We start from the raw sequence: 25,403 nt of genomic DNA on the forward strand, positions 1-25,403 counted from the left end.
CTGAGTTCTGAAGAAGGGTCACTGGACCCGAAACGTTAACTCTGTTTTCTCCTCCACAGATGTTGCCAGACCTGCTGAGCTTTTCCAGCAACTTTGTTTTTGTTCCTGATTTACAGCATCCGCAGGTCGTTTGGTTTTTATATTAATCTGTAGCTCCTCATTACATACTGAGAATGCCTGGTGATCGTAATACAAGACAATAATGGATCCGCAACTGTCAAGAAAGCTTAAAGAAACTGGGAATTTTTTCCCTAGATACAGAAGGCTGAGGGATAATTTGATAGATGTTTGTAAAATTATGATGGGGTGGCTCAATAGGCCAGACACAGAGATGTTTCCATGTTTAGACAACTCCAAAACTGTAGACCATGAAAATAAGATATTCAATTTACAATGACGAACTGGAGTAGAGAATGTATAGTGCACTGCCATGTGGAACGGTTTAGATCAGGTGAATAGCATTTAAAGGGAAGCCAGGTAAACTCACAAGGGTGGATCAGAATAGTCGATTATGTTGGTAGAGTGAGTCAAAGTGAGAGTGAGTAGAAGTCATGTGCAGCATAAAATTAAGACAAAACCTGTTGAACTGAATGGCTTGTGCAAATTCATGGAATCATAAAAATAATACTGCACCAGAGCAGGCCATCCAGCCCATAACGTCTGTACCAGCTCTTTAAAAGAGCCGTCCAATTAGTCCCTCTCTTATAAACATATGAATTAGGAGCAGGAGTAGGCTATTCAGCCCATCCAGGCTGCTCCACCAGATCATGGTTAATCTGACAGAGGTCTCAACTCCACATTCCTGCTCATCCTCCCCCCAACCCCCTGGCAATCAACCTTGTTAATCACAAATCTTTCTACTTTAGCCTCAAAAATATTCAATGACTTCCCCCTACTTTATCTCCACAGCGCTGTATTCTGTTCCTTTCAACAATATATATGGCCGCATGTTTGCAAGTTCATTGGAATTGGATACATGTTCCAGAACACTTTCATACAAAGGACTCTAAGACAGTGTTCCCAGGGTTTCTCCAAGGTGCCGCTTATGCCAGTTGACATCATCAGCTTGCTGAAGTGCTACGCCTGCTTTTGGAAGCCACTGCCACGCACATACCTTTGAGGTCCACACGCAGAGACCCTCACCCCTCCCAACCACATGTATAAAATGAAACAGGAAGCACCGGGTCATGAATCTTTGGATCTTCCTTCCTGAAAAAGTGCTGGGAGTGGAGCCCTTGAATGTTCTTAAGGCAGAGGTAGATAGACTATTGTAAGCAAGGGGTTGAAGGATTATCAAGGATGGGTGAGAATATGAATTTGACACTACAGTCAGATTATCCATGATCTTATTGTATAGCAGGCTCAAGGGGCTGAATGGCCTACTCAACCTTCAAAATCATTTGTATGTTCATATCTGTCATTCCCAATGAACTGCGGGGCTGGCAAGTTTCCAGGATTGTCCAGGAGTCACAGAATCATACAATACAGTAGAGGCCCTTCAGTCCATCCAAAGTCTGTATTGCCAAAGATACACTCAATCCATGCTAATCACACATCCCAGCACCAGGCCCATTGCCTTGAATGTTATGACACTTCAAGTGTTCGTCCAAGTAGTTTTTTTAAAAGCTGTGAGGTTACCCACTTCAACTATCCACTTAGGCAGTGCATTCCAAAAGCCCACCACCAAAAAAATCATATCCCTCAAATCCACCTCTGAACTGCCTTCTTTTCACTTTAAAAGTGTTCCCCCTTGTTATTGACACTTCAATGTAAGGAACAGCTACTTTCTATCCACTCTGTTAATGTCCATCACAGTTTATCTCTCCACTTCTATTAGGTCCCTCCTCAATCTTCTCTGTTCCAAAGAAAGCAAACCAAGTTTATCAATTTCTCTGCATAATGAAAATGCTCCATCCCAGGCAATATCCTGTTGAACCTCCTCTGCACCCCCTCCAGTGCAATCACATCCTTCCTATAATATGGTGACCAGAACTGCACATAGTACTCCAGCTGTGGCCTAACGAAAGACATGTACAATTCCAACATAACCTCTCTAGTCTTATAATGTATGCCACAACTGAAAAAGGCAAGTCATCTTATGCCTTCTTCACTACCCTATTAACCAGGCCTGCACAAGCACCTCAAGATCTCTGTGTTCCTCTGAGCTTCCTGGTGTCCTGCCATTCATTGAGTACTCTCTTGTTACTTCTTCCAAAATGCATTGCCTCACATTTATCAGGGTTAAATCCCATCTGCAACTAAACTACCCTTCTGACCAATCAGTCTTTATCCTTCTGTAACCTAAGACCTCTTTCCTCACTGTCAACCACCTGGTCAACCTTTCTGTCATTCATGTAGTGATTGTAACGAGGTCAGCCAGGTGGACCTCATAGAATATGAGTTCCCTGATTGGGGCTGTTTACCTGGTCCAATCAGGGAGTCCTGGCTGACAGATATAAACAGGAGTGTCAGGGATTCTACTCTCTCTAGGAGCCAGCTCTGAGCTAGCTGGGTCAGTGTCATGTATTATGTACATGTAAGGAAAGGGTGACTTGGTGATGGGATACCGGCTTTGTCAAGTCATTTCAACTCACAAACTAACTTATTATCTGCCCGTATTCTCATCTATGTTGTTTATGTATATCACAAGCAATAGGGGACCCAAAACTGTGGCACTCCACTGGTCTGTATTCACACAAATAGCCTTCTACCATCACTATCTGACTCCCACCAACTTTGGTTTCAACTTGTCAAGTTACCCTGGATCCAATGTGCTTTTACTTCTTTATTAGTCTCCCATTTGGGACCATGTTGAAGGCCTTACTGAAATCCCTATAAACTACATCAACTATCTCCAAGATGCCCTGCAGAAATTCACCAAAGACCCTCATACATCACCTTCCAAACTGACGACCACTTCCATCCAGAAGGACAAGAGCAGCAGATACATGGGAATGCCACCACCTTCAAGATCCCCCCCAAGCCACTCACCATTCTTAATTGGAAATATATTGCCGTTCCTTCACTGTCACTGGGTCAAAATCCTAGGATTCCCTCTTTAATTGTATTGTGGGTCAATCCACAGAAGGTGGACTGCAGCAGTTCAAGAAGGCAGCTCACCATAACCTTGTCAAGGCCAGCCAGTGACGTCCACATCCCACAAACAAATTTTTGAAAAACAGCACTTATCCTCATCTCCACGCTTCGTCACCTCCTTGAAAAATGTCACCGGGCATGACCTCCCTCTGACAAAGCCCTGCTGACTACTCCAATCAAACCCTGCCTCTCCAGATGGAGATTTATTTTCTCCTTCAGAATTTTCCAGCTCCAGGGGATGAAAATTAATCTCCAATGCACTGTAACGAGCCACAAATTCACTGGGGCACTACACATAATTCCATGTCGTTCATTTTCTTTGTACATTTCCTTTTTTCTCACTAGTTATAAAAAAAGAATGAGAAAGGGAAGGTGGCTATAGGATCTAATGGTCTGCCTGTTGGAGGTTACGTGAAAAAAGCTTCCAGGAATGTGTCAGTAAGAGTCAGCGAGATATGAGCACTAGTCAACGTGTTGGCGGTGGTGCATTGACCTCATCCTGTAGTTGACCAGTCCTAGAAACTGAATCTCCAATTACAGCAATGGCACTCCAACAACAAGCTTCATACAGTTGGAAGCTCTCGGGCAACCGAGCAACCGAGCTGGTGGGACTCTAAATCCTGGGTAGAACCAGTCATAGGCTGCACATCACAAGGCTTGAGAAATTGGAGCTGCAGTAGGCCATTCTGCCCTTCAAGAAGATCACTACTGGTCTTCTACCTCAACCATATCTTCCTGCGCTATCCCTATCTTCTGTAATTCCTTTCGTGCCAAAAGGAAATCTATTGGATCTCTCCCCTGAATATGACCAAGCACCCACAATTCCTTGGGCTTGAGATTGCAAAAGATTCACAACCATTTCAGGCAAAATATTTCTCCTTATCACAGTCCTAAATAGTCCACCCCCTTGTCTGAGACTGTGGCCCTGGCCAAAATTCCCACTTTAGCATTTTGGTGGAAGGGCCTGATGGAAGCAAGTGGCTTTAAGGCACTTAGGTGACCAACGTAGGATTGAGGACCCCAGCAGCATTGTGCCCACCCCATCAAGAGCTGTTTTCCAATCAGAGGCTCCTCATGCCACCAGCACTGGTGGGAATGGGGGAAAGTGGTCTCAATGCACTCACCAGAGACCCAGGATTATTGTGAGACCCCAGGCCACAGGCGTCTGAAGGCTGGATGGGACGTCTATCAATAGCCTCCCTCCAATCTCCTGTCCCGCAATTGGTGACAGACTAGGGGTTAATTGGTGGGACTGCTGGCCAATCTAACAGCACTAATAGCCTTCCAAAAGGTGTGGGAAATCTGAGCAACTCCCATTGAACCCACAAGTGACTAATAAATAATAGAGGCTCAAATTGTAGAGGCTCAGGGTCAATGGGTGTCAATTGGCTTGATCGTCATTGGGTCTAATTGACATCCAGTTGGTGGAGACTGGGAATCACACACACAGGCCGTTGACCAAATCCGGGGTAGGTGGGCAGGAGGGAGGTTCTCCCACTGCCGAGAGACTGAGACCCTTCCCCAGGGTTAAGAATACAAGACGTAGGATCAGAAGTAGGCCATTCAGTGATTGAGTCTACTCCCACATTCAATGAGATCGTGGCTGATCTGATAATCCTCAACCCTACTTTCTTGCCCTTTCCCCATAGTCCTTGATTCCCTTACTGATTAAAAATCTGTCTCACGGAGCCTCGAAAATACTTAATGACCCAGCCTCAACAGTCCTCTGCAGCAGAGAATTCCACAGATTCACTACTCACTGAGAGAAGAAATTCCTCCTCATCTCTGTCTTAAATGTGCAATCCTTATTCTGAGATGATACCCTCTGGACCTAGTCTCTCCCACAAGGGGAAACAATCTTTCCACATCCAACCTGTCAAAATCAGTAAGAATCTTCAATAAGGTCACCTCTCATTTTTCTATATTTGAATGACTACAGGCACAACCAACTCAACATACATGGGGAGGTGATGGCCAGTGGTATTATTGCTGGACTGTTAATCTAGAGGACCTGGGTTTGAATCCTGCCATGGTAGATTCCAATAAAAATCTGGAATTATGAGTTTAATGATGCCCACGAACCCATTGTTGATGGTCAAAGAAACCCATCTGGTTCACTACTGTCCTTTAGTGAAGGAAACAGCCATCCTTACCTGGTCTGGCCCACATGTGACTCCAGACCAACATCAATGTGGTTGACTCTTAACTGACCTCTGGGCAATTAGGGATGGGCAATAAATCTAGCCAGTGACATCCTCATTTCGTGAATGAATACAAAAAAAAATCTTTCATCATAAGGCAGTCCATCCATACCTAGATATGTTGGCTGGGCTGGACATGTCTCCTGCGACAAGTGACTGCATTAATATTGAGCTTACCCTGTTCCAGATTCCCCAGTCAGGGGCAAACCTTCTCTCATGATCTACCCTGTTATCATTACACTTCTCCCTCTGTCAGGGAATGGACTGACTCCAGGCCACAACTCTGTGAGTACTGACTGCACAGTGGGGTGGTGTACGAATGAGACATTTTAAAACAAATATTCAATTTCATAGCCAGGGCCCTGGCATCTGGTTTCAATTTGAGAGGTTTCCAAAGCGCCCACTCAAAAGGGAGGAAAAACAGTCGGCTCACATATTTTCTTCCAACCCTCATTCTCAGTTTGAAGTCAGCAGAGAAACTGGTTCTTCTGAGGGGCGAAGACAGGGGTGGGGGAATTCAGGGGGACACAGCCAACTGTAGCACAAGAACAACTCTTCCCCCAGCGTTAGACCATAAGGTGTTGAAACAAAAATAGGCCATTCAGTCCATCGAGGCTGCTCTGCCATTCAAAGAGGTCTGATAATCCTCCCACAGGTCCATCCCCCACCCTTTTTTTCACTGCTGCTTGTGATTTGTCTCTTTTGTCTGAAAGGGAGAAACCTACTCCCCTGGTCCTTTCCGAGCTCTGCCAAGGGCAGGATGTTCTGTTCGGGATTGGAGCACTGTGCCCCTGACCCTGGACTCTCTGTGCCATCGCACGCTGCCCTCAAAGCGGCTATGGCGGGGTTGGGGGAGGGGGGCAGTGGTGTAGAGACTGTTGCATTCCTCCTTCCAGAATGTGCCTTTGCGAATGAAGTCTGGAGAAAGATGCAGTGGGCTGTGTCGAGGTTTGTCCCGAGCAGCTCCATGATGCAGGCCTCTGTGCCCTACGGTCTCTTCCCGGGGATGCGCGCCGAGACAAATATCAACTGCGTCTGGAAGACCATCGACTCGGTGATAGATGCTCTTTGCTTTGCCTGAAACCTGTTGGTCTTCCACAACAAGGAGTTGATGCCAATTGACCGTTACAGACTGGCACAGTCCAAGGTCCACGACTATGTGCTGAGGGATGCACGAAAGCTTGGGCCAACTGCTGCCAAGGCACAGTGGGGAAAGATGGCCATCTGAGATTTTCCTGCTGAAGTTAATTGGGCGCCTGTACAGTTATCAGAACCTCCCAGTGCCTCAAATGTATGTAAATATAATCTTGTACATGAAATAAATGCCTTTGTTTCATCTGCTGGATACAGTCAAACTTCAATGTTCATTTGTTTCCTTGATATGCTACTGCACAGAAGCGATCTGTTTTAGTGACTATGTATGTAAATAAAATGATATTTTTATGAATAAAGTATATTTTTGAAATAAAAAGGAGCTGCAACAGGCCAGGGAGATCAAGGAAGTAGGTCTCTCCTCTGTCCTGCCCTCTGAACAGTTTTGTAATGAAGAATCACTGTTGCCAAGCCGCCATTGTGGAAGTGTGAGGCCTGTGATCAGGAACAGCCTCAAAGCCTGCCCAGAGTAAAACCAACAAATGACGCGTCCAACACTTCTGCTATGCTTCAAAATGGTGGTCCAATACAACCAGTACCTTTGTCTCCAAGCATTTTCGTCCCTCTGGGTTCCAACCCCTTGGTGTGCCACCTGAATGTCTTCATTCCGCTACTGTGCTCCCCTCCACTATGGGCCTGTTTCCTTCATGGGTTATGGTAGTGCCCTCCCACTGGCACAGGATACATTCCTGCCTCAGCTGCCACTTCCAGATCGGCCTTTGAAAACCCTGCCTCCCGTGCCCCCTGAATCTCTGATCAACCCTGGCACTGTTTAAAATTCACCATCTTCCTGCAGCAGAGAGAACTGTGCCCAGGAAATTGCTCAGAAATGTCATCTGAGTCTGGCTTTTCCACTGACCTCGCCTGAGCTGTGGAGCATAGGGTAAATACACAAGGTCTTTTCCTGAGGTGGGGAGTCCAAAACTAGAGGGCATAGGTTTAAGGTGAGAGGGGAAAGATTTAAAAGGGACCCAAGGGACAACTTCTTCACATAGAGGGTGGTGCATACATGGAATGAGCTGCCTGAGGAAGTGGTGGAGCCTGGTAAAATTACAACATTTAAAAGGCATTTGGATGGGTATATGATTAGGAGGGGTTTAAGAGGGATATGGTCCAAATTCTGGCAAATGGGACTAGATTTATTGGGGATATCTGGTCAGCATGGACAAGTTGGACCGAAGGGTCTGTTTTCACGCTATATATCTCTATGACTATTCCTAGAGTTTTAATCTCTTTGTGTTTGCAGCAAAACATTAACAGCACTAAAAAGCCATCAGGAATGGGGGTAAGCTAAGCCCCTTCCTGGAACCCCTATCTCCTGACATTAACAGGACAATATCTACCATTGTAAATCCCAGTCCATACTGCCATTATTTTAAAAATGGCTGGATGCCTTCATTCCCTGGAGACCAATTTTGGTATTCAATAAGATCCTAGCTGGCTGATATTTAGCTCAAATACATGTTTCTTATCCATTAAAATATCATTTAATTTTGCTTTTTGAAACACCAATTTAGCCAGCAGTCTACATACTTCAGGTTGAAAAAAATCTCGTCTTCTTTCCTCTCCGATGCTGCATTAAGAACGCAGTCTCCTGTCGAGTTACAGTTCCTTTGATAACCCTTTGACCCCTTATCAACAAACCAGTCACACGTCAGGCTAGGCTGTGATTGAGAATGAGTTACTCAAGATGGTATAGTATTACATCCAGACATAACGCTACTCTCACCTAAAGTCCACAAGGTGCCCACACTCACAGTGGAAGATCTAAAGGTTGGGATAGATACTTGGGTGGTTAGAGAGAGAAAGAAAACGATCTTAGTCCTTTTCACGGGATTGATTAAGTCAGTCAAGAATTGAGCCTTGAACTTCCGGCACCGCACTTATATCATAATTTACACCAAGTACCATCCACCCATCAATCCGTGCTTGCTGCCCCACAGGGGCTCCAGGCCCAGCTACACCTCAATTCTAAAACTCTCATTCTTGTATTCAAACCCTTCCTGGACCACACTACTCCCTACCTTGAAAACTAACTTCACCCTACATTCCTCGCAGCTTTCTGTATTCCTCCAGTTCTGTCCCCTTTAAGTATCCTTGATTTTAATTGGTCTATTATTGTCGGCTGTACTTTCAGACAAGACCCTTAACTCTGGAAAATCCCGCTCCAAATCCTTCCCCATCTCTCTCTCTCTCTCATTTTAAACTTATCAAAACCTGCCCCTCCCAAGCTTCTGGTAGTTTGCCCTAATATCTGGGAATTGGTATGAAACTTTGTAGAGAAAACCCTCCTGCAATGTGCCTTTGGACTCGTTTTAGTGCATTCTGATGGCACTACGTAAATTCAACTTGTTCTTTTCGCCCAAACACGAGCAAAAACAGAAAGGTTTGGCAGCATCTGCGGAGAGAAATCAGAGTTAACGTTTCGGGTCCGGTGACCCTTCCTCAGAACTTGTTCTTTTAGCTTTAGGTTCGAGCACAGATACGCTATCTCACGGAAGCAATTAAATCCAATTGATTTCTGTGGCTATCTTTGCTGCAGACACTCTTTTGGGGGTGCCGGCAACAGTTAATCAGATTTATTGAGGGCTGAATAATTCAGCAGCCTTGGGGAGTAAAAAGGACTGAGAGTGAGGGGGGCTGAGATGCCGTTCCCCAGTTTTTACACAGCATCAAAGTCTGGAACACAATGGGCCGCCTGTACTCACGCAAACAGTGATTGCTCCTGCTCCCATTTTCCAGGAAATGCATCCAAAGAAGACTTGATGAACTGCAGCCCAAAAGCACTCATTCAGCAGGGGTGGGGCAGGAAGGAGAAAGACTCAGAGAAGCCCAGTCCAGCCTGAGTTGCAACGATGGTCCTGCCCCCCACCCAACACTTTGAGACAAGGAAACTTTCCAAGGGGGGCGCTCCTACGAAGCTGGCGGAACTTTGCAACAACCGCTAGAAATCCCTTTTTATTTCCCCTTGGTGCGCTGTTGACAGCAGGAGTCTGTAGCCAAACACACAGAGCTAGGATTTCAGCTCCCGAGTGAGAAATCTGATCCTGCTGGCAAGTTGCCCGGACAGCGGGTCACGTGACCAGGCCAGCCTCTGTCTCCACAAAAAAGTCCCTGAAACTGTCAGACCACCCACCCCTTCTCCCACCCACACCCCCAGCCTCACCCTACCCCCAAATGAGGGCTGGACGTGACACTGCGTTCCCAGCTCTTCAGCACCAGGTCAGAGATGCTCCTGCAGCCTCTCAGGATCGTAGGATTAGGCCATTCAGCCCCTCCAGCCTGTTCTGCCCCGCCCAACCAAATTGTGGCTGATTTCTCAGAAGAGGAAGTAAAACCGTTAAAAAGCCCGAATGGTTGTCTTCTGACTCGTCTTGTACACTTCAGAATTGCCCAGAAACCGAAACGGACGAGCCATTCATATTTGGATTGGTCATTCAGTGACGTCACCATTACTGCATTCCCCCACTGTCAACATCCTGGGGGTTACCATTGACCTGAAACTCAACCCTACTCCCCACATAAACACGGTGGCCGCAAGAGCAGCTCAGAGGTTACGAATGCTGTAGTGTGTAACTCACCTCCTGAGTCCCAAAGCCTGACCACCATCTACAAGACACAAGTCGGGAGTATGATGGAAATACTCCCCACTTGCCTGGATGGGTGCAGCTCCAACAGCACCCGAGAAGCTCGACACCATCCTGGACAAAGCAGCCCGCTTGCTTGGCATCACATCCACAAGCATCCACTCCCTCCACCACCGACGCTCAGTAGTAGCAGTGCATACTGGCTACAAGGTGCTCTGCAGAAATTCACCTATGATCCTTAGAAAGCACCTTCCAAATGCAGGAACACTACTACCTAGAAGGAAAAGGGCAGCAGATACATGGGTGTACCAGCACCTGCAAGTTTCCCTTCAGGCCATTCACCATCCCAAAATGGAAATATATCACTATTCATTCAATGTTGTTATGTCAAAATCCTAGAATTCCCTCCCTAATGGCATTGTGGGTCTACCTCCAGTGCATAAACTGCAGTGGTTCAAATGGATGTACTGGTTGTACTGTTGGTTGATTTTCTTTCATTCATTCAGGGGATGTGGGTGTTGCTGGCTGGGCCAACATTTCTTACACATCCCTCGATACTCTTGGGAAAGTGTCTTCTTGACTCACTGTATAGGAATTGTCCCACCTTTGCCACGGTTTACATTTGACATAATCATCTTGGACTGATATTATAAAGGATATCAGGCACAGCTACCTCCCACCTTCCCCCTCCCCCGAGCGACTGGGTTTTCCCAAATAAGCTGAAGTCCTGACAGAAGGCACCAGGCCCCTGCACAGTTTGTCCTTTATACGGTAGCAGTCAAAGTGAGCGAGACATTGCATCTAAAGCATCTTTAATACAGAGAAGTATTCCACAGTGCTTTTTCAGGGATGGAGACAGACAACATACAAGTCCTGATGGAGATGTAAGGAGGATCTAGAACCAGACACTGAGATTTAAAGATGGTCTTAAAGGAGGAGAGGAAGCTGGAGAGATGGAGAGCTTTATAGAGGGATGTCTGGAGCATGGGATTTGGGCACCTGGAGGAGTGGTAGCCAATGGTGGGCTGAAGGGAGCTAGAGTGCTCAAAAGATCAGAGTTGGGGGCAAGTTTCTTGCTAGGTACAGGCAAGTTGCCAAGTTAGGTGGGTTATTGCTTGTTAAAAGCCCAATGAGTGCCAAAACTCACCTCATTAGTATTGAGTTTCCCATCTTACTCAAGATGCCAAATAAGTTAGACATTGAAAAAATCTCCATATGGAGGTCAGAGCAGATTCCTGGTGACTCCAGCTCATTGCTTGGTCCAAAGGATCTCCATGTTGGATAGTGGGCACATATATCTCAGAGCATGCTCCACGGGCAGCACACATTGACATCTGACATTTGCCAGTCTCTAAGAATCCTCATGGCATATCTCCACTCCACTTACAGGATGCTTCTGCACTTTAATCTTTCACCTTGGGCTGCACTGGCAACTCTTATTGTAATACTGCAGTAAGGACACTGTGCACTCAGACATACACTCTCAGCTCATGGACTGGATCAGGCTGCATCTCTGGACTCTTCATTCACTGTTATAGTACTCTCTCACCCTGAGCCTACCTGAATGCTCACAGCATTCCTGCTTTGCAATGCCTTTGTGCACTTTGGCCCTCAGCAAGATCTACCAAGCTCATATTGCTTCTGTCTTGCCTTCATGGCTGTCATCAGCAGGAGAATAGCCTTCACTCCGGGACACCAGCACAATGAGTCAAGGGGAGGCTTGGAGACCATCAGTCAGCCACTTAGGGGATTCAGAGTCAGGACCCTCTCCCCATATGGATTGAGGAGCTGAATGTCACCCACCACTTGTTTTGACTCTTGCTGCCTTATTGGAGGCTGCTTTTCTCTTGAAACGAAAGACAGAGGCAGGGAATAAAGAAGATGAAAGCAGACAACACAACTGTCACTGATGGTGTATGTGGGGAGGTATCTGGAGAGGGAGAATAGCAGCACATTCATGGTTAGTAGTGTTGGGAGTTGGGGTAAACATAGACAGGTGGGGAAGATGTTACAGGCAATAGTGAGAGTGGGACAGGATGAGCCTTGATGGGAGGTGGATGCATTTGCAGAGACAGAGTGAATGTGATGTATGGGAGAGAAGGTGGTGGCACTTATGCTGATGGAATGAAGTTGGTTATTGACCTTTTTCCTATGTTATTGTGCACTCATCCAGTGGGCTGAGACTGCACTGACCCAGGCAAAACCTCAGGCCACACTGGCATAGTCTGATGTCATGGCCCTCCTCTTGGTCCTGAGGGAAGAGAATGACCCTGCACACAAAGCAAGGGTTGGGGGTGGGGCATCATTTCTCCTCCTATCTGCTATGTACAGAGAAAATGTCAGGAATTGTGCAGGGCAGCTCTGGACTGATAGAACACAGTGTGGAGCTGGAGGAACACAGCGGGCCAGGCAGCATCAGAGGAGCAGGAAAGTTGATGTTTCGGGTCGGGACCCTTCTTCAGAAATGGGAGAGGGGGAAGGGAGCTCTGAAATAAGTAGAGAGAGGAGGGGTGGGGTTGGGGAAGTTAGGTGGGATGGTGATTGGTGAGTGCAGGTAGGCAATGGTGGGGATTGGTCAGTGAGGTGGGAGGGGTGGATAGGTGGGAGAGAAGATGGACAGGTTGTATCAGGTCAAGGATGCGGGGATGAGAGGAGGGTTGGTCACGGGATGAGGCTGGGGGTGAGGAATTTTGAAAGTAAAGTCCACATTGAGACCATTGGTCTGTAAGCTCCCAAGGCGGAATATGTGGTACTACTCCTCCAGTTTTCGGGTGGCATCATTGTGACACTGGAGGAGGCCCAGAATGGACATGTCATCCAAGGAGTGGGAGGGGGAGCTGAACTGGTTTGCAACTGGAAGGTGTTGTCATTTGTCACGAACAGAGTGCAGGTTTTCTACAAAGCAGTCTCTGAGCCTCCACTTGGTCTCACCGATGTAGAAGAGGCCACATCAGGAGCAGCGGATGCAATAGACCACATTGACGGATGTGCAGGTGAACCTCTGTCTGATGTGAAATTTTTTTAAGTTCCTTGGATGGAAGTGAGAGGGGAGGTGTAGGGGCAGATGTAGCACTTCCTGCGGTTGCAGAGAAAGGTGCCGGAGGTAGTGGGGCTAGTGGGGAGTGTGGAGCGGTTGAGAGAGTCGTGGAGAGAACGATCCCTAAGGAAGGCAGATAGGGGTAGGGAGAGAAATATATTTTTGGTTGTGGGGTCAGATTGCAGGTGGCGGAAGTGGAGGAGAATGATACATTGAGAGCATTTTCGACCACTGAAAGGGGGATGTTGTAATCCTTGAAATAAGAGGATATCTGGGACATTCGGGAGTGGAGCACTCCATCTTGGGAGCAGATGCGGCGGAGGCGGAGGAATTGGGATTAGGGGATCGCATTCTTGCAGGAAGGTGCGTGAGAGGAGGTGTAGTCTAGGTAGCTGTGGGCTTGAAATAGATATCGGTTTAGATATCCCCTACCCCTCCAGTTCCACACCGTGTTATCTCTGACTCCAGCATTGGCAGTTCTTACTCTCTCTGAGCTCTGGACTGATGATGCTTGACTGGGTGCACAAGGGCTTTTAAAGATGGCGTGGGCACAAAGGGTACTAGTCTTTTGTCAAATATTCAGTGAGTTCCGAGTTGGTCAGAGAACGGTGCGTGGTAAAGGGGCTCAGATCAGACAAGAGGTACCCTATGGGGTGGGAGGCAATTAATGAGGTCCATTTGGTAAGATATGGCAAGAAGTCTTGCTGGTGGTGTGAATCGCTCCAAAAATCCCAATCCAACTTGGACTTAGCAAAAAAAAACATAAGATTCATCTCAAGGCTTTTTTCCAGACCAGCACTGTGAGTAGATTTGGACAGATATTCCTGTTCCTTGCTGGAAACAACTTGTATGGATTTCAGGTGAGCACAGGTTGGGATCAGCAATTAATACCCCACCACAATCAAACAGTGAACAGATACCTTCCAGATGCCAACTACCACTGAAACATTGCCTTTGAAGTTAACACAATGTCGTGAAAATGAAGGAAGTATCAAAATGTGGAGAGATAGTAGGAACTGCCGATGGTGGAGAATGTTTTTTCTGAAGAAGGGTCTCAACCTGAAACGTCAGCTTTCCTGCTCCTCTGATGCTGCTTGGCCTGCTGTGTTCATCCAGCTTTACACCTTGTATCTCAAAATGTGGAGAGTAGTTTTTGGCAGCAGTGGTGTTTATGACACACCTTTCAAAGCACTGGGATGTCACAAAGTACGTTACAGAGCATAATCCTTCAGAAGCCATTTATTATGGGAAACAATGACAGCCAATTGGTGCACAGCAAGCTCCTAAAGCCAGCAATTACATAAATGAGATAACAAGGTATAGAACTGGATGAACACAGCAGGCCAAGCAGCATCAGAGGAGCAGGAAGGCTGACGTTTAAGAAGGGTCCAGACCTGAAATGTCAGCTTTCCTGTTCCTCTGATGCTGCTTGGCCTGCTGTGTTCATCCAGCTCTACACCTTGTTATCTCAGATTCTCCAGCATCGGCAGTTCCTACTATCTCTGAATTACATAAATGATCTGCTTTGGTGGTGTTTGCTTGGGCACAAATATTGACCATGACACTGGGAAGTGCTCCCTTGCAACTTGTGGAAAATTACTGAGGCATCTTTTCCATCCATCTGAGATGGGGACAGTGATTTGATTTCTCGTTCAAAAGGCATCACTCTCTTCAGTGCAGTATTCCCTCAGTACTAGACTAAAGTGATTCTCTGGACTGGGACTTGAACCTGCAACCCTCTGAACTCAGAGCTGACGCTTTCAAAAGTAAGACCTTAGCTCTGAACTGTGACTTTCCCACAAGAACATTATCCAATAATTGACATTTTAGTATCTACTTTTAATTCCTCCCTATTATGCTTTCCTTACATTCTCAAGGCAATGAGAATTCAGTGACTCAAAGGATTAGAAGTCCGTATCTAAACAAAAATCAAACACAAACGCACTTGCTTCCTGGTTTGTTCAAATACTGGAAAGAAAATATTTCCGGCTGCGCGTATAAAGTTTCACAAAATAATTTCACAACAGTTTCAGCCTTTCCACATATCAAAGCAACATAATAGAACAAAGTAGAGTCTGTGATTATAATCTCCTGCAGTTTAATGGTGAAGACATGGTAAACCACAACTCCCAAACATAAAACTTGATGAAGGTTTTATAACTGTGGCAAGTTACCTGTTACAGCTCAATCTCCAGAAATTAAGATGCAGTCCTCTCAATGACAGCTCCAGGCCCCAAGCCTTCATTGGCTATGGGGCCAACAAACGTTAGTGTATCATTTCACCCAATAAAACTGGTTCAAATGAGGTTACAGAAACTGGTGCAGTTCACCCTGGGCGAGTTGCAAGGTTAACTGCTGTTTTCGCAGTGGTGAAATGGAGTCCGTTTGTAACCCTGGTAACCAGCAGAGTTTGGAGACCAGGGCCTACAGAACTAGAATCATAGAATCATAGAATCTTACAACAGAGAGAAAGACCATTCAGTCCACCAACTTTGTGCTGGATTTTTGAAAGAACTATGGATTTAGCTTCATGTGTATCCTTCTCTTCCTAGATAGTACTTCTCCTTTTCAAAGAGTATTTAAATGAAATCAGTTCTAAGGGCCAGAGCAGCAAAGTGGGGAGCCCAGTTGCACTAGGACTGCTAATCCTCTCAGGCTATTCTGGAGTCTCCAGGAACGTTGCAACAAATTCTTTGAAGAGGTGAGAGGGACTGTCAACGAAGGGAAAGTTGTAACTGTAATTTGTCCAGATTCCTAAAACGCCTTTGATAAGGTGCCACATAAAGGACGAATGAATAAATCCAGAGCATGTGGGGTCAGGAGATAAGTGTCAGGAGACTAATAGCAGAATGGGAGAGAGCGGAGAGGAGAGGGAAAGGGTACCTACTCAGAGCGACAGAAGGTGGAACATAGGGTACTACAGGCATCAATTCTGGGATCACTACACTCACAATTCATGTTGACAGCTTAGACTTTAGAATCAAAATCATAATTTTAAAAATTGCAAATCACACTAAATTAGGGACAGGACGGGAGATAATTAATACGGAAGAGGGCATTACAAGAGGCCATTAAGAAACCGGCAGAATAGGAAAATAATTAGTAAATACCTTGCAGCATAGGTATGTCCTGAGGTATTACAGTTTGGTTAGAAGAATAAGGAGGAAAGTCAAAACCTAAATGGGGCAAACAAGCAAAGAGATCTGTGTACAAATGCCCACATCACCAAATGTAATGACACAAGGTCATATAAAAAGCATTTTGATTATCTCTAAAGGAATAAAACTGAACAGTTGATGTTATGTTAAACTGGAATAAAACATTAGACTACATTTGGAGGCACGAGAACAATTCTGGCTGTCTAGACAGGTGATAAAAAGACATCGGATATCTGGGATGTATAGGTATACTTATTAGAGTCATAGTGTCATACAACATGGAAACAGACCCTTCGGTCCAACTAGTCCATGCTGACCAGGTTTCCCAAACTAAACTAGCCCCACTTGCCTGCATTTGGCCCATATCCCTCTAAACCATTCCTTTTCCTGGAACTGTCCAAATGTCTTTTAAATGTAACTGCACCTGCGTCCACCACTTATCTGGCAGTTCATTCCACACAGAAACCACCCGCTGTGTGAAAAAGTTGCCACTCAGGTCCCTTCCAAATCTTTCTCCTCTCACCATAAAAATATGACCCCGAGTTTTGAACCCACCCACCCTAGGGAAAACACTTTCACTATTGACAGACTGGGTCCCTATTTTCTTGAAAAGACAAGACAGAGCGGTGACTTAATGCCAAGTATTTTAAATTATGAAAGGTTCTGATGGGTGGATGCAGAGAGAGTGAGAGCATTTCCACTTACATAGAAGTAAAATGTAGGATAAATTCAACCCAGTCAATTATCGCCCATCAGCCTGTTTCCAAAGATCAGCAAAGAAATAGAAAGTGTTGTTGACAGTAAAATCGAGAGGCACTTACTCAAGAATAACTTGCTTACTGATGCTCAGTTTGGATTTCACCAGTGAGAGTCAACTACTCCTGACCTCATTACAGCCTTGGTACAAACATAAATAAAAGAACTGTCTTCTAGAGATGAAGTTAGAGTGACTGCCCTTGATGTCAAGGTAGATTTTACCTGTGTATAACACCAAGGAGCCCTGGCAAAACTGAAATCAACAGGAAACATATGAAAACTGTTGGTTGGAGCCATATCTAGCACAAAGGAAATTAATTGTGGTTGTTGGAAATTAATCAGTTCAGTCCCATGATGTCACTGCAGGAGTTCCTCAGGGCAGTATCTTTGGTCCATCCAAGTTCAGCTCCTTCATTAATGACCTTCCTTCCAATATACGGTCAGAAGTGAGGAGTCTGTTGATTATCATTCAGCACCATTCATGACTGCTCAACACTGAAGCAGCTTGAGTACATATCTAGCAAGACCTGGTCAACACCCAGGCTTGGGTTGACAAGTGACACATAACATTTGTGCCTGACAATTGCCAGGCAATAACTATCACATCCAAGGGAGAAACTAACAGGCATCCCCTAACATTTCCTTTGCTGAATCCCTGACGATCAACATCCCAAGAGTTATCATTGACCAAAAACTGAACTGGGCCAGGTCAGAAGCTGGGAATTCTATTGTGAGTAACTCACCTGCTGACTCCCAAAGTCTATCCACCATCTACATAGCACAAGTCAGGGATGTGCTTGAATACTTTCCACTTACCTGGATGGGCGTGTCCCTGACCACAGTTGAGAAGCCCCCTTTCAACCGACACGCAGGCACGGTGATGTGTACCGCCTACAAGATGCACTCCGGTAACTCACAAAGACCCTTCCGTTAGCACTTTTCAAACCTGCAACATCGAAAAATGTAGAAGGATAACAGCAGGAGGTTCATGCAAACACCACCACCTGCAGAATCCCCTCCAAGTCACTCATCATCTTGACTTAGAGATATATCATTGCTCCTTCAGTGTTGCTAGGTCAAAACCTGGAACACCTTCCCTAACGCTATTGCCAGTGTATGTACACACAAGTACTGTAACAGTTCAAGACGGCAGCTTCTCAAGAGCCCTTAGGCATGGGCAATAAATGCTGGCCGAGGCAGTGAAATCCACATCCCATGTATGAATTAAAAAAAGCTTCCAGCCAGTCCATGTCAAACTCCCATGAGTGCCTTAGGGATTTTTACATTGCTGGTACTCTGCTCACAGGTGGTGATGTCCAAGCATAGACAATCTCTCCATCACAACAGTCTAAAATAACCAGGTTTGGAATTTCAATTAAAGATGCAGATGAAAATGATAAAAGCAAAGAAGACAAAGACATCCAGAAGACTACATAGTGTCAAAGGAACCTGGACCTATTTTGAAGTGTATACCTACCCAAAGGAATACTGAAATTCCCTGTATTATAAATGTGCTGCATGATATTATAAAGAAAAACACGTTAAAAGGACGATTCAGCTTTAAAAATCTGAACATTAGATTTTGAGTTAGTCTCTTCAAGGCGGAGGCCACAGAAGGCCATGTCTGTTATAATGGGTGAAATAACTCTTCAGAGGCCGGCATCCCATTACTGACCACCCTTCATTTACAAAAGCATAACCTTTGACAGTAGTGCTGCCTCTAACTGAGTTAGGCATTCAGGGGTTCAATACCCCTGACATTCATCCTTTTATGTCAGCCAGGGCTCCCTGATTGGACCAGATTAACGGCCCCAATCAAGGAACTCACATTCTGTGACATCCAGCAGGCTGACCTCATTCCAATCACTGCAGTTGGCTGTTTCAAAACCCACTGAATCGTCTTATCTCCAGCTTAGATCTCAACAAGATGACTTTTTGAACACATCTAGCCCTGGACAACACAATAATTCATTCTGAAGTGAAAAATAGGGCTTCCTGCTTAAGCAGAAATTAAAGTGGGTGTCATTTGAATTGATAACTATAATTTTTGAGAATCTGATTGCCTCAGCTAAAAAAGAAATAAAATTTGGTGTGCCTAAGCCAAAACCTGGATGAATCATGCCTCATCATTGGGAAGCTGACTCATCAGTCTGGAGCAAACCCGTTTACAAGCTGGAACTGTTTAAAACTGACTCCTGGGGTGCAGAAATCCCAAAAGAAGGCTTTGAGAAACCATCTGCTGACAAAGGCTTTGTTCAAGGGAGGACAAAGGGGAAATGGTGTCAAACAAAACCTATTCTGATGGAGAAAATTCAGGCAGAAAGTGCTGAAAATGCACAACTAGTGGGAAAAAAAGAATTTCCTCTCCGTCTTCAAATGTGCTGCACTGAAGAACCTACTCATACAGGAAAATGCCATCTATTCATCTGTAGAGGCCATCACAGCTGTTGACTTAAAATGTTAAGCACTTTGCATCATCAACAAGGAAATCAGGCAATGGGCCCCAACTTTTAAGACTTACTGGAACTTTCTTCCTAAAAGTATTTTTTTTGTCTGATCTGCACTTGTTTAATATCATGATAATAATTTTATCTCTTTTTAACTAAGGCACCTTCAGTTTTAACTTTTAATAAACTAACCTTTAATCTGTTTAAACAAGGAGATCTTCACTGCTCATCTGCTTTAACTTGAAGCATTACAAAATCAAAGGCAGCAACTTGAGTTAGATTAATCTGCAGTTCCCTAACCACAGGGTGAACCATGTGGCTGTGAGGCCAGCAATAAGCGAAGTCCATTGCAGCATCTGACCAGCTTTAAAGAAATACCTTTGAAACCTTCAGAATGTGAAATAAACTACACACTTTCCTCCATTACTTTATGGCAAATTACTAAATCCTGAAGAATTTAGACAGTTCCCTTAAACACACTCAATGCCAGGTCAACGCTTGGATTCTATCCCACTTGCTGTGAGCTGGGGAGAAAGGAGATTGACTCACAATAGAATCGTCCAGCAGCATTTGTCTTGTCACCAAAGCGAGACTCCTTCACAGGAGCATGGAGAGAAAACTCTAGAGCACTTAGGTTTTTGCTTAATTTAGAACATGCAACAGGGAGATATTACTCAGGGACATTGTTCTACCCACATGAAACAGTTTTGGTAGAAAACCTCCTATACCCTCTGAAAGTTTCTACTTAATCTGTTTAGAGATATTATTACACACATGAATTTTTGTTTTTGTTTTACAAAGTAACACATAAAAAGGCTGGCTAACAAAACTGAGACTGGAGGAATCAAGGATTCATGTCAACTTGGATAAAAATATTAGCTGAAGTATACAAAACTACGAGTCCTGGGTACGTGGCTATTTTTCAGAGCATGGATCATAGAAAATACCATTACCTATAGGTCAGTGCTAGGAGAACTGCTTTTTTGACATTACTTAAAAATTGGAATATAGAGTAAATTTAAAGATTTGCTGATGATACCAATCTTGGAGGAATGGCAAAGAGTGAGGATGAGACAAATCAACTGCAACAGGAGGAGGACAGCATAAATGGATGAGCAGAACAGACAGAGGTGGCAGGTGAAGCAATGTGAGGTGAGGCATTGAGAAGGTGTTGTGGGAAGCAACAAAGATTTAATGGTACAGTTCTAAAGATGATGTGAAGACAGAGGGGCATGGGGAGCACATGTGGATTGAACTTTGTAAGTGGAAGGATATTATGACTGAGTGCTTAGCCAAGTATATGAGATCTTGGGCTTCATAAATAGGCATTGAGTACCATTAGTATGCATAGAGTCATAGAGATATTCAGCACAGAAAAAAAACCCTTTGGTGAACTCGTCCATGCTGACCCGATATCCCATATAAATCTAGTTCCATTTGCCAGCATTTTGCCCATATCCCTCTAAACCCTTCCTATCCATATACCCATCCAGATGCCTTTTAAATGTTGTAATTGTACCAACCCTCCACCACTTCTTCTGGCAGTTCATTCCATACCCGCACCACCTTCTGTGTGAAAAAGTTACCCCTTAGTCCCTTTCTAAATCTTTCCTCTCTCAACTTAAATCTATGCTCTCTAGTTTTTGACTCCCTGACCCCGGGGAAAAGACCTTGTCTATTTGCCCTATCCATGCCTCTCATGATTTTAGTCTCCAGGACTGTTTGGAATCAGTGGACTGGACTGTGTTCAAGTGTTCAGCGGAAAACCTAGATGAGTATGCCACCACACTCATGGACTTCATCAGAGAATGGGTGTAGGATTACTTACCAAAGAAGTCAGTTCAAGTATTCCCCAAACATAAACCTTGGATGAACCAGGACATCCACTCCCTACTGAAGACCAGACGTGTAACATTCAGGTTGGGTGACCCAGATCTATATAGGAAATCCAGAAAAGCTATCAGCGATGTCAAGGGGCAGTACCGGACCAAGTTAGAGGCCCAAACCTATTTCGGTACACATGACAATAAATAAATCAATCAATAAACCTCTATAAGGTCACCCCTCAGCCTCTGACGCTCCAGAGAAAATAGCTCCAGCCTATTCAGCCTCTCCCTATAGCTCAAACCCTACAACCCTGGCAACATCCTTGTACTTCTTTCCTGAATCCTTTCAAGTTTCACAACACCCTTCCAATAGCAGGGAGACAAGAATTGCACACAGTATTCCAAAAGTGGCCTAACCAATGTCCTGTACTGCCTCAACAAGATCTCCCAGCTCCGATACTCAATGAGACAAAAAAAACTATAGATGCTGGAATCCACTGCAGACAAACAGGAGGCTGTAAGAACACAGCAGGCCAGGCAGCATCTGGAGGAAAGTAACAGTCAACATTTCAAGTATTACCCTGCTTCAGGACTACCTTCCTGTCCTGAAGAAGGATAATACTTGAAACGTTGACTGGTCCTTTCCTCCTGATGCTGCCCAAAACTCAATGCACTGACCGATAAAGGCAAGCAAACAAAACGCCTTCTTCACTAAGCTGTTTACCTGTGACTCTATTTGCAAGGAATGTTGAACTTGCACTCCAAGGTCTCTTTGTTCAGCAACACTGCCCAGGGTCTTACCGTTAAGTGTATAAGTCCTGCCCTGATTTGCCTTTCCACAATGCAACCTTCATCTGCCACTCCTCAGTCCTTTGGCCTATTAGACACTGTTGAACCTCTACAAGGCTGTTAGGAAATATTTACAGTATTTTATCTAGTTTTAGTCACCATACTTTAGGATGGATTTGAGGGTCCTGATGAGGGTACAGAAACGATTTATCAGAATAACTGCAATGACTGTGGGATTTCAGCTACAAGGTTAGATTGGAGAAGCTGAAGTTTCTCTTTGGAGCAACAGAGGTTGAGGGAGATTTGATAGAAATGTGCAGTATTATGATAGCTTTGGATAAGGTAGACAGTAGCATTTTCACATCCAATCCATAAAAAGGTCAAAGTTCTCATGTATATATGGTATAAATATGAATATTGATGATGAAGGAGTCTGTTACTAATTTTTTCAATTTATGAAGCAGAAAGGTGCGGATTTCCAGCGAGCTAAAGAAAGCCAGTCATTCCCATTTTGGACAGCACTTGTCTAATAAATGTAGGATATTAGCATAGCTTGTTGCTTGCCATTTTAATTCACTACCTTGTGTTCTCATGTTTACATTTCTATCCTGGTCTGTCCGGTGAAACCCTGTGCAAGTGTGAAGAGCAACACATCTTCCTGTTTGGCAATTTACAGCCTTTACAGCCTTCTGCACTCAATGTTGAGTTGAGCAACTTTAGACAATGAACGGGACTCTCTATTTGGATTTGTTTCTTTTACCGAGTAAATCTAGCTTACATGACTTTTTCTTTCAGTCAGAGATGTCCATTATTCCGCCCTCAATGCTTACTTTGAACAAATGTTTTATTTCTTTACTTCAAACATTACTAATCTATTTGCCTTTTATCCATGTCAGAATTTCTCCCACTTTGTCATCTACCCTTAAACCTTCATTTTTTGTTCCCCCTAACCTACTCTTCTTTCTTGACAGCATAAAACCCACGTTTCTACATCTCTTTTCTGATGAAGGGTCTAGGCCCGAAACGTCAGCCTCTCTGCTCCTATGATGCTGCTTGGCCTGCTGTGTTCATCCAGCCCTGCAGCTTGTTGTTTCTACATCTCTTCATTTGGATGGTGGGTATGTGGATCATATTACAACCAACAGCAAAGATTTTAATCCCCTTTCTGGGTAGGTTCTACCATTAGTCAAAAGTCATGGCATTTCCTTGCGGTTGGGTGAATAATAACCAAATACATGCCTCCTTCTAGGGAACTCAAGAAGAAGAAGAAGAGTGCCTTTAGTGTAGGAAAAGTTTCGCTTTGATCAGGCAATAAAGGCTCCATAAGCTGGAGATGAAGACCTTGGTGTTGTTTTACTGTACAGACCTCAGAAAGGTACAATACCTTCAAGATGGGTAGATAAGAACGTAAGAACATTAGAACATAAGAAATAGGAGCAGGTGTAGGCCATCTTGCCCATTGAGCCTGCCTCGCCAATCAATAAGATCATGGCTGATCTTTTTGTGGACTTCGCTCCACTTACCCGCCTGCTCAGCACTGCCCTTAATTCCATTACTATTCAAAAATCCATCTATCTTTGCCTTAAAAACATTCAACAAGGTAACTTCAACCACTTCACTGTGCAGGGAGTTCCACAGATTCACAACCCTTCGGGTGAAGAAGATCCTCCTCAACTCAGGTAACATCACAACATGTCTCGCACTAGTATGCGGTCTCCATCTTACTCACTGTGCATTCAGTTAGTTAGTTAGTTAAGTAGTCACCACTCTGCAAGTCAATCTGTTGTCAGCTCGTCAACTATGTACATAATATAACTAAACATATAACCCAGATTGTAAGTTTAAGTCTGAGAAGCCATATTAGAGTACTTAGTTCACATGAATAAACTTCCAAATATCTGTCTCATGAAGAATCAAGCTCTCTGTTCTTAGTGTTTCACGGGCTAGCATATAGAAAACCATATCACATTGAATGAGTGTTTGGAAAACAAGATAGATTTTCAAGAGAATCTTAAAGGAGGAGAGAGTGCCAGAGAGCTTTAAGGCAGGAATTACAGAATGTAGGGCTTTGGTGAGCAAAGGAAGTGGGAGTGCCTAAGGGGCAGTGTTAGATGAACACAGTTCTCAGAGGGTTATATGGCTGGAAGATTGCTATTCTTATAACTTCAGCAGGAATGGACTTATAATTTTTTGTAACAACTGTGTGGCACTGAAAGTTTCATGTTTCCCATTGCAACAAATGTACCGATAAATATTATTTGAGAATTATATTCATATATATTTGAATAATGAAACATTTTTGGCTATATGAGTACTTCTAACTTCAAAAACAAATGCAAAAGAAATGAAGGCTTGTGCTTAACTAACATATTTCACCACATGACAACTGGATTTCTCAAAGGACCTTACTGTCAATGAAGCATTTTTATAGTGCAGTCATTGTAATGTGGGTCACACAGCAAACAGGATGAAAGAAAATAACATGCAGATTTTTTTTTTTAATCAACCTATTCAGATATATTGCACTACACCTCTGGAGCAGGTAGAATGTGAATGCAGGCCTTTTGTCCCAGAGGTAGAGACACTACCATATGATCCTTAGAAAAAAAGTTCTGCTGTGACATGAACTCAAGATTGCTGGATTGCTTAAATCCCCACAAATGGAAATGTGATAATGACTACATAATGTATTTTATGGTGTCGGTTGAAGGGTACATTTTAATTAGGATTACTCCACTGCTCTTGTTTGAAACAGACCAAAACACAAAGCAGGAGACTGTGTTATTAAATTGACTGCAGAATTATCAGCAGCAATGGGATAAATATAAGTCACATTGAGAGGGGAATAACTCACATAAGGCCTTTTCAGAACTGATTCAGAATAGAAATGTGATTCTTGAAAGTAAAATTAAATCCAAGTTTAACATGCAAGAGCCATCGGTATGAGATTCTGCTTTCCCTGGACACTCAATTATTAACCCAAATAGAATTTGCCTTACAACACAGACCTAGCTGATGTGTAGCAGTCTGTTTCCCATGGTATTAAACATGAAGAACATGGGTCAAATGTGGCCTTTGTAGTATGAAATGGCATATAGTAATGAAATGGTGATGGATAGCATGAATGAACAGTGACATTACAGCCACATACCAGAGACTGGGAATAAAAAAATGGAATAGTTTGGAATGCAACATGACACGTATTTACAGAGAACAGTATTATATGCAATGGTGTAAATAAAAGATTTTGCTGAACTTAGTAGAGTCAGACAGCGGTCACTCAGATGTAAGGGGAAACAATGACCAGCCACCACCTACCACCAGGGACAAAATGACAGCTATCTCACCAGTCTA

General features: G+C 44.2%; 1 protein-coding gene across 1 annotated transcript in view; it reads right to left on the minus strand.

Moving 5' to 3' along the window:
* fam13a (family with sequence similarity 13 member A) overlaps positions 1–9,446 on the minus strand; it is a 189,161-nt gene extending 179,715 nt beyond the window's left edge. Inside the window, exon 1 of the mRNA XM_048603250.1 lies at positions 9,158–9,446. Coding sequence (XP_048459207.1) covers positions 9,158–9,184 — 27 coding nt within the window. The 5' untranslated portion in view covers positions 9,185–9,446. The remainder of the gene's footprint in view (positions 1–9,157) is intronic.
* Between the last annotated feature and the right edge of the window lie 15,957 nt (positions 9,447–25,403).

Source organism: Rhincodon typus, chromosome 1 (genome assembly GCF_021869965.1).
Source record: "Rhincodon typus isolate 14 chromosome 1, sRhiTyp1.1, whole genome shotgun sequence".
NCBI lineage: Eukaryota > Metazoa > Chordata > Chondrichthyes > Orectolobiformes > Rhincodontidae > Rhincodon > Rhincodon typus.